The sequence below is a fragment of the Schistocerca serialis genome, chromosome 8, assembly GCF_023864345.2.
Source record: "Schistocerca serialis cubense isolate TAMUIC-IGC-003099 chromosome 8, iqSchSeri2.2, whole genome shotgun sequence".
NCBI lineage: Eukaryota > Metazoa > Arthropoda > Insecta > Orthoptera > Acrididae > Schistocerca > Schistocerca serialis.
Window position 1 is genome coordinate 147,404,868 of NC_064645.1, and position 11,866 is coordinate 147,416,733.

An 11,866-nucleotide genomic window follows, 5' to 3' on the forward strand; every position below is an offset into this window, starting at 1 on the left:
TTGTGCAGACTGATATCACAATGACGAAAATAAATTCATAATAACTACAATGATTTCTTATGGGAGGACATCACTGATTTACCTTTCAACCCTGACATAAGCCATACCTACACTCCCTATACTGTTTACAATAGGTAACATTGTATATATGTGGTTCAAATGACTCTGAGCACTATGGGACTTAACATCTGAGGTCATCAATCCCCTAGAACGTAGAACTACTTAAACCTAACTAACCTAAGGACATCACGTACATCCATGCCCGAGGCAGGGTTCGAACCTGCGACCGTGGCGGTAACGCGGTTCCAGACTGAAGCGCCTAGAACCGCTCGGTCACAGCGGCCGGCTGTATATATGTGCTTTTCCCATATGATGATACAGTTTTTATGAGGATTATACTAAAAAAAATCATATACATAACACCCACATACCATCTTATGACATTTGGTGTAGAGTACAGCAGTGATTTAAGCTATGTTTCTGCTCCAGTTGTGTGGTAAATAATTTCTGCTCCTATCAGCTGCTCATAGTGTCCTGTGTTATCGACATTGGACGTACACACTTATTATAAGCATCTGAACATCTACTGGTGTACATTAATATGGGGTGAGTTTACTGCTTGAAATGAAGACAGTGTTCTGCTATATTCACTTGGGAAGAATTATTGTTGGTAAATCTTTTTAGTAACAATAATTGCTCATTGTGGTCATTTCACAAGACATACGTGGAAGTTATGTTACTCAGGGAGTAGCTATCTGAAGTGAAACAGTGTTCATCCAGTGATAAGCGACATGTGTCTTGTACCAATGGCCAATAGAGATTGTTGTCTAGCGTCTCCATAACAATTGTGCACTGTTTTGCACTGGGTCTATTCATACTCTGCAACCACAGGGGATGTATCGTAACTGTATTATCGATTTTCTTTTCAATCCTGCTTCTATATACTGACAATACACTTTTTTCCTTAAGACCTATGGTAAAGCAATATGCATGATGCCCAGTATACCGGATTTAGATACAATATAACCATACTTTGTAAACGTATCCAAATGTGAATTGATATTTCTAAAGAAAATTGCTGTATTCTTTGCTGTAGTAAGTATCCATGGATCCATTGATTTCTGTGATGCAAACTTTAAAATTTCGTGCAATGTTTCACTTAACTTGGTGCAACGCAGTAAGTATGACGTGTAACGGAAAGAAGTTCACTTCTATATTAGGTGAATACATCAGAATGTAAGATATGAGAGAGTCGATATTATCACCTAATTGTTTTCGAATCATCAGATGATAAATATTTCATATAGACCAGAAAGCCGCCTCGCCGCACGAGCACCAATACTTAGCGAGGAGTACAGCCATAGCAAATGCCGCCTCAGGACGGAATGCAAAGAGCAAGTCTCTAGCAGTGAGTGGGTTAAAAGCAGTAATTTCTTTAATAATTCCATTTGGCAGACTAGTTATTTTTCACAAGACCATTGAACTAATTTTGTTTGTGGAAACCAGTCATAATTCAGTAATGTGAACACTGAAAAGCCAAAGAAACTGGTACACGTGCCTAACGTCGTGCAGGGCCCCCGCGAGCACGCAGAAGTGCCGCAATAGGACATGGCATGGACTCCACAAATGTTTGAAGTAGTGCCGGAGGAAACTGGCAACATGAATCCTTCAGGGCTGTCCATAAATCCGTAAGAGAGGGAGGAGATCTCGTCTGAGCATCCCAGATATGCTCAATAATGTTCATCTCTGGGGAGTTTGGCGGCTAGCGGAAGTGTTTAAACTCAGAAGAGTGTTCCTGGAGCCACTCTGTAGCAATTCTGGACGTGTGAGGACGCTTTGTCCTGCTGGAATCGTCCAAGTCTATCGGAATGCACAATAGACATGAATGGATGCCGGTGATCAGACAGGCTACTTACGTACGTGTCACCTGTCAGTGTCGTATCGAGATGTATCAGGGTCCCATATCACTCCAATTGCACACACCCCACATCGTTACAGAGCCTCCACTAGCTTGAACACTCTCTTGCTGATATACAGGCCCAGGCGAGGCTGACTCTGAGCACTATGGGACTTAACATCTGAGGTCATCAATCCCCTAGAACGTAGAACTACTTAAACCTAACTAACCTAAGGACATCACGTACATCCATGCCCGAGGCAGGGTTCGAACCTGCGACCGTGGCGGTAACGCGGTTCGTGCAGTAATCAAGGGTATATGAGTGGGCCTTCGGCTCCGAAAGCCTATATCGACGATGTTTCGTTGAATGGTTCGCACACTGACACTTGTTGATGGCCCAGCACCGAAATCTGCAGCAATTTGAGGAACGGTAGTATTTCTGCCACGTTGAACGATTCTCTTCAGTCATCGTTGGTCGCGTTTTGCAGGATCTTTTTTTCCGGCCGCAGCGATGCCGGAGATGTTTCACCGGAATCCTGATGTTTACCGTATGCTCGTGAAATGGTCGTACGGGAAAATCCCCACTTCGTCGCTACCTCGGAGATTCTGTGTCGCATCGCTCGTGCGTCGTCTAGAACACAACTTTTTAACTCACTTAAGTGTGGATAACCAGCCATTGTATCAGCAGTAACTGATCTAACAGCTGCGCCAGATACTTACTTTCTTATATAGGTGTTGCCATCCTGCCTGTGTACAAACTTCCATATCTGAATACGCATGTCTATACCATTTTCTTTGGTGTTTCACTGTATATTTGATTGTGTTGTGGAGAATAATCTTCTAAAATTATACAGACTACAAACCACCAATCCGTTCCAATCTGTTGGGGGTGTTTTTGATGACTAAGTTCAGTGATCACAGATCTGTAAGCATCTGAACACCACATGGCTGCAGGGATAGACAAGTTAAATATGAGGGATTATAGACTAGCATCATTTTCATGGAGAGTTTACATCGGAAAAGAAAGAGTTGCCCACAAATTTAGAAGTTTTTCTCCTCTTGATCATAACTTAGAAGTATATGCTTGTGAGTTGTTTCTACAGCGTAATTTTAACAGTTCAAATGGCTCAAATGTCTCTGACTACTATGGGACTTAACATCTGAGGTCGTCAGTCCCCTATAACTTAGAACTACTTAAACCTAACTAACATCGGATACATCCATGTCCGAGGCAGGATTCGAAACTGCGACCGTAGCAGTTGGGCGGCTCCAGACAGAAGCGCCTAGAACCGTTCAGCCAAAGCGGCCGGCTAATTGTAACAGTCTACAGATTAACTCTACAGAATTTTCACCAGTTTGTGAAAAATCTGGATGCATTATTTAGGTAACTGGAGACAAGAAGAAGCAGTAGTTTGCGGAGATTTCAGTGTAGATTTCTTAAAAGATACGGGCAGGAAAAATGAACCAGAATCACTACATGGGTGTTTCACTCTAATTTCAGTAGTCATCATTTTTATAGACAGTGCTCAGGCTGCAGCAATTAATGTGTACTCAGTCGTTAATGGAGTATCTGATCACAATGCACAACTAATGGAGATAAACAATACTTCACCTTACACCCCTGATAGAGGTTCATATATAGCAGCGAGGCCTATTAATTATAACATGCTAAAATGTTTTGAGAGGAAATTAAAAGAGATGGAATGGAACGAGGTGTACGTAGGAAGACATACTAACGTCAAATTAAATTCATTCCGTAGTAAATTTGTGTCAATATTTGAAAGTTACTTAAAAATGACCCATAAAAAAAAGTAAGTCATGGCTATGGAAGGGAATTAAAATCTCATATAACAGGAAGAGGCAATTTTGTATAAATGCCATATTAAGTTAGATCTGACATTACTTGTATATTACAAAAAATTCTGTAGTATTTTAAGGAAAGTTATTAAAATGTATGCACGTCCTGACGGAAATAAATAATGCAGATAATAAGATTAAAATTATGTGGGATGGTATCAAACAGCTGGACAGACAGCCAATCATTGTACAAGACACCATAACAAAGTAAATGATAATGTTGTGACTGATAATGCACAACTTGTAAGTACTTGTAACAATCACTTTCTAAATGTAGCAGCAAAAGCAGGATTACATGGTCCAAGAGAATATATTCGAAATGCCATTCCACAAAACTTTAATCAGTGAGAAGGGACACCAACATCCTTCACTGAAATTAACAGAATTCTAATAATTCTGGAGAATAATAGCTTATGTGGTGCTGATTGAATTTCGAACAGAATTTCCGGCCGGAGTGGCCGAGCGATTCTAGGTGCTACAGTCTGGAGACGCGCGACCGCTACGGTCGCAGGTTCGAATCCTGCCTCGGGCATGGATGTGTGTGATGTCCTTAGGTTAGTTGGTTTACGTATTTCTAAGTTCTAGGGGACTGATGACCTCAGATGTTAAGTCCCGTAGAGCTCAGAGCCAATACTGCCAGCTAAATAAAAGATTCTAACTACTGAAGTCACTAACTACTGATAGGCATAGTTAACAAATGGAAGATTTTGATGGAGAACAAAAAATGTATTTACCTTATCAGTGTTCAAAAGGTCATTATTCATTATATGATTTGTAACATCCAGTTTGGCAAGATTCCTTTTCCTGACGGACACACGTTCAGATCGTCTGATCATATTAACATCTCAAAACTCTGGTTTCTCTCCCCCCACATCCACCACTGCTGGTTGCTCACCTCCAACTGCACAACGCTACGCGCTGTTAACAGCCAACTGCCCAACACTACAATAGCAAATATTCCAGCAATGCCAACCAGCCACAGATTGCGCACAGCACAGTCAGTGATTTTCATATAGAGCGCTACGTGTCGTTACCAACATAAAAACCTAAACAGCCTACTTACAACAGTTCTGCAACGGAAAACTCTCTCGTGGCCAAAAGAGAGGACGCCTATCGCCTTCTCGCTAGGAAATGTACTGGCCTTGGGCAGTGACTCATGTGACCTGCCTCTGGCTGCTCTTTCTCAGATTAAAGTGGCCTCCGTATGTAAATGAAGAGGTTCTCCAAAGAACCGAAGGGGAAAGGAATTAGCAGGAAAAAGTGACTAGAGGAAGTGACGTACTAATTGTAGCCGTAGAGGAGAAATGCTGTACGGAAAGACAGAGGTTGGAACATACCCAACAAATACTAGGTGCATTCAAGTTCTAAGGCCTCCGATTTTTTTTCTAGTTAACTACTCACCCGAAATCGATGAAACTGGCGTTACTTCTCGACGTAATCGCCCTGCAGACGTACACATTTTTCACAACGCTGACGCCATGATTCCATGGCAGCGGCGAAGGCTTCTTTAGGAGTCTGTTTTGACCACTGGAAAATCGCTGAGGCAATAGCAGCATGGCTGGTGAATGTGCGGCCACGGAGAGTGTCTTTCATTGTTGGAAAAAGCCAAAAGTCGCTAGGAGCCAGGTCAGGTGAGTAGGGAGCATGAGGAATCACTTCAAAGTTGTTATCACGAAGAAACTGTTGCGTAACGTTAGCTCTATGTGCGGGTGCGTTGTCTTGGTGAAACCGCACACGCGCAGCCCTTCCCGGACTTTTTTGTTGCAGTGCAGGAATGAATTTGTTCTTCAAAACGTTTTCGTAGGTTGCACCTGTTACTGTAGTGCCCTTTGGAACGCAATGGGTAAGGATTACGCCCTCGCTGTCCCAGAACATGGACACCATCATTTTTTCAGCACTGGCGGTTACCCGAAATTTTTTTGGTGGTGGTGAATCTGTGTTCTTCCATTGAGCTGACTGACACTTTGTTTCTGGATTGAAAAATGACGTCCACGTCTCATCCATTGTCACAACCGACGAAAAGAATGTCCCATTCATGCTGTCGTTGTGCGTCAACATTGCTTGGCAACATGCCACACGGGCAGCCATGAGGTCGTCAGTCAGCATTCGTGGCACCCACCTGGATAACAATTTTCGCACTTTCAGGTCGTCATGCAGGATTGTGTGCACAGAGCCCACAGAAATGCCAACTCTGGAGGCGATCTGTTCAACAGTCATTCGACGATACCCCAAAACAATTCTCTCCACTTTCTCGATCATGTCGTCAGACCGGATTGTGCGAGCCCGAGGTTGTTGTGGTTAGCACACTGGACTTGCATTCGGAAGGACGACGGTTCAATCCCGCGTCCGGCCATCCTGATTTAGGTTTTCCGTTATTTCCCTATATCACTTCAGGCAAATGCCGGGATGGTTCCTTTGAAAGGGCATGGCCAATTTCCTTCCTCATCCTTCCCTAACCCTGGCTTGTGCTCCGTCTCTAATGACCTCATTGTCGATGGGACGTTAAACACTTATCTCCTCCTCCTCCTCCTCCTCCTCCAAGGTTGTTTCGGTTTGTTGTCACACAATGTTCTGGCTTCATTAAACTGTCGCACCCACGAACGCACTTTCGACACATCCATAACTCCATCACCACATGTCTGCTTCAACTGTCGATGAATTTCAATTGGTCTCACACCACGCAAATTCAGAAAACGAATGATTGCACGCTGTTCAAGTAAGGGAAACGTCGCCATTTTAAGTATTTAAAACAGTTCTCATTCTCGCCGCTTGCGGTAAAATTCTATCTGCCGTATGGTGCTGCCATCTCTGGGACGTAGTGACAATGAACGCGGCCTCATTTTAAAACAATGCGCATGTTTCTATCTCTTTTCAGTCCAGAGAAAAAAAATCGGAGGCCTTAGAACTTGAATGCAACTCTTAATGCAGGACGTTGTGTGCATATGAGGAGGGGAAGAAAGACTCTGGCACAGGAGAAGAAGTCACGGTGGGCTGCGTTAAATCAAGGGGAAAAAAATTAAGCAGGTTTCCATAATTCTCAAGACTATCACTCTTACCTTGCGATATAGAGAGCTTCGATGGAAGTCGAGAACATCTGGATGATCAGACTGGCGAGCAGCGGTGTTGCCGTGGCGTAGCCGAGCATTTTGCGGCCCACGTGAGCGCTGACAGCCGCAACCAGGGGATTGAACGGGATGGTAGTTAGTAGCAGCAGAGAGGCCACCCAGGAGGCCTCATCCACATTTATCGGCCGATCTCGGAGTCCGCTGTCTGCAGACATCAGCTGTGGCAGCGCCATCGCCGGCCACACCGTGGCCGAGCCCATGGCGAATATGTTCAGGTTCACTGCGCAAGCATATAGAAAATTCGGTACAATCTTCAGTGAAATTAAAAGCAAAGGCATCAACATTAAGAGTATAAGAGGAATTCTGATGTTAAACACAGATGAGTGAGAGGATAGGTGGTAGGAGTACACTGAAGACCTCTAAGAGGGTGAGGAAAGGTCTAGCGCCGTGAATAAATTGGAAGTGTCTGGAAGCCAAACTGAAATGACTGCAGGGAAGGTATGAAGAAATCAGAAAATAAATGGTCGTTGAAAGGAATAATTCAGTGCATAAATAAGCCAAAGCATCCCTTGTTGAAGAAAGCAAGAGTGGAATGGGAGTTCCGATGTTAAACGCAGATGAGGAAGCGGATTGATGGAAAAAGTAAGCTGAAGACCTCTACGAGGACGACGACTAGCCTGGTGTGACAGATGAATTGGAGTCGTTACGGATGACACTGGAGAGCCAGTATTAGAGTCTAACAGAGCTATGGAAGAACTCTGATCAGATGTGGAGAAGGGCAGAAATAATATTGAGTAAGAATTTCTAAAACCATTAGGAAAAGTGCCAACCGTACGACTACTGAAATGGGTGTGTAGAATCAACGAGATACGAGAAATATCATCAGATTCCTGGGAAAATATCGTCCACACAAACCGTAAGATAGAAAGCGCAGGTAAGTGCGAGGACTATCGCACAAGCAGCTTAACAGTTCGTGCATCCAAGCTGCTGACGATAATAATACACAGAACGGTGGAAAGTAAAATTTAGGAACTGTTAGATTACGACCAGTTAGGCTGTTGAAAAGGCAAAGGCACCAGAGTGGTATTTCTGACAAAGAGCTTGATAATGGGAGAAAGGCATAAGAAAAATCAAGACATGTTCTCAGGATTTGTAGACGTAGAAAAAGCCTACGAAAATGTAAAATGGTGCAAGATGTTCGGGATTAGCACAAATAGAGGTCAAAGGTATGGGGAAAAAGGGGAACGTGGGGAAAATGCGAAAGGAAGGTAAACAACGAAATGCTCGAATTAAGAAAGGATATAAGACAAGGATGCAGTCCTTCCCTCCTACTGTTCAGTCTACACGTGGAAGAAGCAATGACAGAAATAAAAGAAAAGTTCAATAGTGGGATAAAAATTGAGAGTGAAAGGATAGTATTTATCTAAGATTCTCTGATGACAGTGCCACCCTCTGTTAAAGTAAGGAAGAACTGCAGAACCTGTTAAATATAAAGACCAGTCTAATTCATACAGAATATGGATTGAGAGTATCGCAAAAAAGACGAAAACCGTAAGAATTACCAGAAATAAGATTACTGATAAACTTAACATCAAAATTGGCGACCACACCGTAGGTGAAATGAGGCACTTCTCCCAACTTGGAAGAAGGAAGGAAGAAATGAGTTTAAAGTCCTGTCGATAATGAGGTCATTGCAAGAGTCAAAGAAATTGAAGATATTAGCTACCAGTGGGCACTGATTTAAGTTGAAAATTTATGCCATTTCAGGATTCGAACCGGGTCCCCTGTTTACTAGGTAAGTAAGCGGACCACTATGTCATCCGGACACAGTAGTCATCACAACCACATGGACTAGCCTAGCACACCTCCCGTCAGGCTCAAATTCTCTACTTATACTGCACACTACTGAAGTAGTGCCACTGCTCTTTAGCCTCATTAGTCGAGGCATCTCACCAATTCCAGTAAGAGTCAGAGCTTCATGTGCCTCTACACTGAAGGGATCATTGGCCGTCATTGCCTGAAGTGGTATATGTCCGTTCTTTCGGACATGTCCGAAATTTCTTTCACATGTTCACTCACAATCGCACACAGAGACTCTGGAGGAGGAATGCTCCTATTTATTGATGTTCAGCCCATACACAGCCCCACTTCCTTGCATTCAACCTGTATGAATGAGGATGAATGAGGAAACAGGGAAAAGAGAACACAAAACACGCTTCAGCATTGTCAGAGTGTTTGGTAGTCTAGTATGGTTTCATGTAATACTACAAACTCCAACTTTTGGGTAGGTAATGCTGGGACCGAAGAAGCTGACGTGCTGGTACTGTCGGACCACCGTCTCCTCGTGCATCTTATTACAAGTTGGTACCTGTTTTCCCAACCAATGACTAGTCCTGTCGTTGGGACAGAGAGACGTGCGTGAGTTACTAGGTTCCTGGCAGCACGACCGGTAAGGTGTGGAAGTCTCTGGTAAGCGCGCTCATAATTCTACCGACAGAGGTCCTTATGTAGCGTTTTTTTTTCAGTTTCTAGGCGTTGTAGGCTTTACTAGGGGTCATGTTAGTTTTTCGACTGTTGAGTATATTTCGTATGGAAAGCGCCTGAAACGTCATCATTATAACTAGTTTTCTTTATGATCCATATCTTTGCTGTTGTGGTCTTCAGCCAACCAAGTAGTCTTTAACTCTTCCCTGCCACTGTAGAACGATTAGAAAATGACCGCGCGTGTTATAATAAGCACGATGATATACAATTTCAGTGTAAATTTTCGTAATTTTAACTAGTTTTGCTTTTGATTGGCATCTCCGTTATTGTGGCCCTCAACCAGATATGTTGTCGGTTATTCTGTCTCTAAGACAGAAGATTTCATAAATGACTGCATGTGTTGTAATAAGTGTATTCATGTGGCACGTGAAGTCTCACATTTTGGCTAATTTTCTTTCTGAACGATACTTCAACTTTGTCCCATGATTCAACCACGTGGTATTTACTTCATAGTTTGTTGTTTTGAAGTTTGAAAAAAAAATTGTTTAAATGGCTCTGAGCACTATGGGACTTAACATCTGAGGTCATCGGTCCCCTAGAACTTAGAACTACTTAAACCTAACTAACCTAAGGATAGCACACACATCAATGCCCGACACAGGATTCGAACCTGCGACCGTAGCGGTCGCGCGGATCGAGACTGAAGCGCCTGGAACCGCTCGGCCACAACGGCTGGCTTTGAAGTTTGAGAAAGTAATTGCTAGGATTTTGTTTCAGTAGTACATCAGCGGAGGTTTCATCTTTTTTTAGTAACCGCTTTGTGTATATTTTCTTTTCTATGCTCTCTATCGAGATTATTTACGCACATGTAGCATTTTTTAGTGCAAACATTGTCAGATATTGCCATCAGATTTTGTGTCTCAGCATCTACTGGATGGTAAAGATCAGTAACTTAAAGGGAATATACCGGTCGATGTTTGAGAAAACGAGTATATCCTTTCTTTTTAACCGTGCACAGTTATCGCTTCCTCACTCCTATAAACACTGTGCAAGGTTAAATAAATCTAGTTTGTGTGTTTCAATTCACCTTACGGGATCACTTTTATCGCAAATATTTTGTGTGCATTGAATAATTAATTGCGAGAACATAAGCACTATCATGTCAAGTTTGGTTTTCCGAATTGTAATGAAACAGTTCAAATTAAATTGAACCAGTTTAGAAGCTTATATCCCGAATCACTTATTTCTTCCTCATTCGTCGCTGCAAGCAACCTCAAAGAGTTATATGTAGTCACAAAAGTCTAATAGGAATGTTAGGAAGGGCTGATTACCTGTATGTAGAAGATTCAGAGAACCTTTCATGTTTATGACGCCACTTTCACTAAGCCGTACATACTTACTTAGTATTCATGGAAATTAACATTCACGTTACCCGTCCCGTAATTAAATAATTCATTGGTGGTCGTTCCATATTTTTTGTCGGGCCAATCCTTTAGTTTCTGGGCTAAAATCTGTCCAGGGTATGTGTGAAAAGTGAATTTGATGTACGTAAGGACAGCGACTTAGGCAGTTTTTGTTGCAAATATAATGAAATCAAAGTAAGACAGTGCTCACATCCACAATTTTGCCATGAAGTCTACTCACATTATAGGTACAGCAACCCTTCAAGGTGTTTGAGATGTGATGTGAAAACTTGATCGACTGATAAGATGAGGAATGAGCATACAGTTTGCAGAATAGCCAAGGAGGGGAACATGTGAATAACGTTGACAAGAAGAATTGGAAGGGTGACAGGATATGTGGTAAGCCATTAAGGAATAAGTTCCATGGTACTAGGGGAGGGGGGGCAGCTGTAGAGGGGAAGACAGAAATTGGAAAACAAACAAAAAATTGAGGACATTGGGTATAAATGGTAATCTAAGACGAAGAGCTTGGGTCACGAGCAGAATGTGTGGCTGGTCGCGTCATGCCGGTGGGAAGACTGTGAGCGTGGGGTTGATCTGCTATTCTGTTTCTCTGCGCAGTGGATTAATCTGAGATGTACCCTTTACTCTGTGGCTCCTGCAAGATGCAATTTCCACCCCCACACCACTACAGAAGTCAGACAGATGCTCCTAACGTTCTAAAGAGAAATGCCTAAAAAACTTTCAGCAATAAATATCTTCTGGAGTCGTCCGCTATGAGGAAATGACACAAAAATTCACAAAATTTCTTACGTAACTAGTGGGATACTTGGGTATTGGAGTAGTGCTAGTTAGTGTAAGAAAAACATGAAACTAATGAAAATTATTATTTATTTTGCAAAAATTCTGAAAGATCACAATAGCACTTTTAGCTATGAATTAAGTTATATCCTAGTTCTTTTTGGAATGTGAAGTTACCTCTCAAGAATAGGATTTGGTAATGAAATTTCTATGTAAAGTTTAAGATTGTTGTTGACTTGGCAGAATGGCTGAGAGGTGCACCTACTCAACTTCAATAATTATCCTTTAGAATGTTGCAGGTACGGTCAAGGCTGTCGCGTGTGAAATGCAGAGAAGTGTACTGTTGTGGAGGAAATATG

The 11,866-nt window shown here is 42.4% G+C and overlaps 1 protein-coding gene across 1 annotated transcript in view; it reads right to left on the reverse strand.

Moving 5' to 3' along the window:
* LOC126416883 (facilitated trehalose transporter Tret1-like) overlaps positions 1–7,079 on the reverse strand; it is a 63,240-nt gene extending 56,161 nt beyond the window's left edge. The window contains exon 1 of the mRNA XM_050084767.1: positions 6,811–7,079. Coding sequence (XP_049940724.1) covers positions 6,811–7,079 — 269 coding nt within the window. The remainder of the gene's footprint in view (positions 1–6,810) is intronic.
* Between the last annotated feature and the right edge of the window lie 4,787 nt (positions 7,080–11,866).